General features: G+C 50.6%; 3 protein-coding genes across 3 annotated transcripts; 1 reads left to right on the top strand and 2 right to left on the bottom strand.

Annotated features, from left to right (window-relative positions):
* Positions 1-651: 651 nt before the first annotated feature.
* Positions 652-1428, top strand: BJ212DRAFT_1418515 (uncharacterized protein). The gene has a single exon (XM_041337593.1). The coding sequence runs from the start codon at positions 1041-1043 to the stop codon at positions 1389-1391; it is 351 nt and encodes a 116-aa protein (XP_041184862.1). The 5' UTR covers positions 652-1040; the 3' UTR covers positions 1392-1428.
* Positions 1429-1630: 202 nt separating this feature from the next.
* BJ212DRAFT_1418514 (uncharacterized protein) lies at positions 1631-2194 on the bottom strand. The gene has a single exon (XM_041337592.1). It carries the CDS (start codon positions 2080-2082, stop codon positions 1819-1821), a length of 264 nt encoding a protein of 87 aa, XP_041184861.1. The 5' UTR covers positions 2083-2194; the 3' UTR covers positions 1631-1818.
* Positions 2195-2296: 102 nt separating this feature from the next.
* BJ212DRAFT_1240099 (uncharacterized protein) lies at positions 2297-2524 on the bottom strand (the record flags this gene model as incomplete). The annotated part of the gene is made up of 1 exon (XM_041329578.1): positions 2297-2524. A coding segment is annotated over one exon (228 nt), but the record flags the coding sequence as incomplete, so codon positions are not given.
* Between the last annotated feature and the right edge of the window lie 196 nt (positions 2525-2720).

Genomic DNA, 2720 nt, shown 5'->3' with positions numbered 1-2720 from the left:
CTTTACTGTAGCCGGAGGATGTGGCAGCCCGCTTGAAGGCATAACCCCTGCGCATTTCAGATTCGATCCTGCGCTGCCGTTTCTCTTCGCGAGTGAGAGCCATTGCTGGAGATCCGGAACAGGAGCCATTCTCCTCATCTGATGGTAACCTGCGCTTGGGGACCTGCTCCTTCGAAAGTCCACTAGACGACGGCCACTTAGGCCCCGACTTGGCCTTCTTGGGACCATAAAGCAACGCATTGCGTTGCTCCTCCTCTCGCCTCGCCTGCTCTTCCTCCAAGCGCCTCATTTCTGTTTCTCTCTTGAGCTGCAACTCTCGTTGCTTCTTCTCGTCCTCAAATCTCTTCTGTCGGAGCTTCGCTGCTTCTTCTCGCTCCTTTCTATCGATTTCCTCCCGCTTTTTCCGTTGGAGCTCCTCGTTGCGCTGGCGCTGTAGTAGTGCGATTTGGACGGCGCTTTGAGATTCCTTAGTTTGCGAGGCGCTAAGCGCCATCAGAGCAGCGAACGACATGATGACAGTCAGACCCCGTCCTGAGGATAACACAAGCTAGCGGAAACCAGGATGAAAGGAAGACGTGCGCTCGGCAAATGATGGGGGCCCGAACGGCTGTACCGTTGGCTTAAGTATGTGCCACTATGTGGCGCGTGGCAGTGTACTTTGGTGGACAGGATGTCACGCTCTCCATAGGGATACGTGACATGTTGTGACAGATCATCACGTTTGCCGAAGGGTGTGGAAGGACCCATGAGAACCCCCATGGAACCCAGGCTGGCGTCCGGACAAAAATTGACCCAAATGACCGTTTCACCCAGGTTACAGTCCGGACACAAAACGTCTAATTTGGGTGTCAACCCAGGTGAACGTCCGGACATCTGCGAGGGGGGTGGTGGTATGCCAGGTCGAAGTCCGGACAAATATGGTAGAGTAGTGTAGCGGAACGACATAGTCGATAATGTTGAACGCGAGAGTTCGAATCTTGCTTTTTACAGCTTCCATTGGACGCTTGAAGTTCGAATGAGCAAGTCGACTACTATATGTGATGCCCACAAAAGTGCAACTGGCGCAAACCAACATCTTTTTCGCTGGTGTCTCGTACCTTGGCGTCCAAATCTACCAGCAACATTTTCATCGTCATTTTCGTTCCATTCCTGATGCAACCGCCATGTTCCAATGCAACCACTTTGCCTTCCTTCCTTCTACTGCCTTTCTCTGTCTACTTTCATCTAAGCCCAACCTAACGCACTCGGGACTCGAACTTGCACCTGCAGACCTCACAGACTTCGATATCCTATCAACTGCTTTGCCTCAGTTGGCGGAAGCGGCCAAATTGTTCCGCAAGAGGACTTCGAGGAACGGGGCCACACAGAGGGATGAAGAAGGCGATTTTTGATTGTTTTTTGCTTCTCGTGGCTATTCTAAACACACCTAGCTACTTAGAATAAGAAAAAACGCATTTTTTGAGATTTTTGGTAACCTGGGTCAGAGTCCGGACAAAATTCAGCCCTCAGGTGAACCCAGGACGGCATCCGGACAAAAATCCCCAAAACGTGTCCGGACAAGTTTGGGCCTCAGCCGACCTGGGTTCTAAAGGGGTTCTCATGGGTCCTGGTGTGGACCGCCGAATTGACAATAACCGGTGGATAGACGAAAATGCCATTAAGATAACAAAAGCGTGGACTTTGTCTCAAAACTGATAGGTCAAAACTACTGAAACATGAAACTCGATGACAATGTCCTGTCTAATTCATGTAAATGATCCCCCTGTCAGACCTCTAGCAGCGGACCTCAGGGAAACCATACGCGGGGCGTATGATTCGTTAATGGTGATTCTTCCACAACCGTCGAGGAAGTAAGAGCGACATGCAAATACCTATACAGACAAGGGCAATCAGATAATAGTAGACTATCCATGCGTGGTGGGTGGTTTTAATAGAAAACGAGAACGTGGACGTGGCGGATGCAGGGCCGATCGTTCGCGCGATCGAACACCCAACTGAGCGATCCCATTCGTTGCACCAAGAAGATGCCTGGTTCGGCGAGGCTGCGGCGATATAAATAAATACGCAGGCTGAAGAGATCATAGTCAACGCAAGGAATCCTGATATGATGCGGAAACTGACAATACGCCAAATTTAATATCATTGAGAGAGCAAGTTGCAGGCCAACGATCGCCCATACCATGAGGCTTAACCCCTGCACTCTGGCCATAGCATTGATGATGGGAAGAGTGATAATCATCGGAATTGCAGCAGCCATTGACACAGAATAGATCATCTTTGAGCCGAAACGATCATGGAGGTCGGCGAAGAAAAAGATCTGGAACAAGCCGTTGATCACACCATAGATAGCTAGAATATTGCCGATGCGTGGGGGATCTAATCCCAGCCCACCAAGCTCTAGTGGTGTGGCGAAGAACACAGGTTGGACGGCACGAAATGCGATGTCAAGGAATGACAAAGCAGCATAATTTCCAGCAGCTATGATCACTCTGGGTATCAAGAGCGAACGAAGCGGTAGCGGCTTGGAGCCATCAGCCTTTGCACGCTGAGGGGTATCTTCTGTACTGAGGAAATCAGTTGATCCTGTGGGAGTCACAGGGCCCTTGACAGGGGTGGAATGTTCGCGACTTTGCCCCTTTAGCAAGCGCCAGGGAGTCACCCTAGTAGATACGTCTGTCAATCACGTCATCAACCTCTGCCACTTGTCAAGCATGCATGCT

Source organism: Suillus subaureus (genome assembly GCF_016647635.1).
Source record: "Suillus subaureus strain MN1 chromosome Unknown BJ212scaffold_555, whole genome shotgun sequence".
Lineage (NCBI taxonomy): Eukaryota > Fungi > Basidiomycota > Agaricomycetes > Boletales > Suillaceae > Suillus > Suillus subaureus.
The sequence above is the reverse complement of the archived record's forward strand: the minus strand, read 5'-3'. Positions and strand labels throughout refer to the sequence as shown.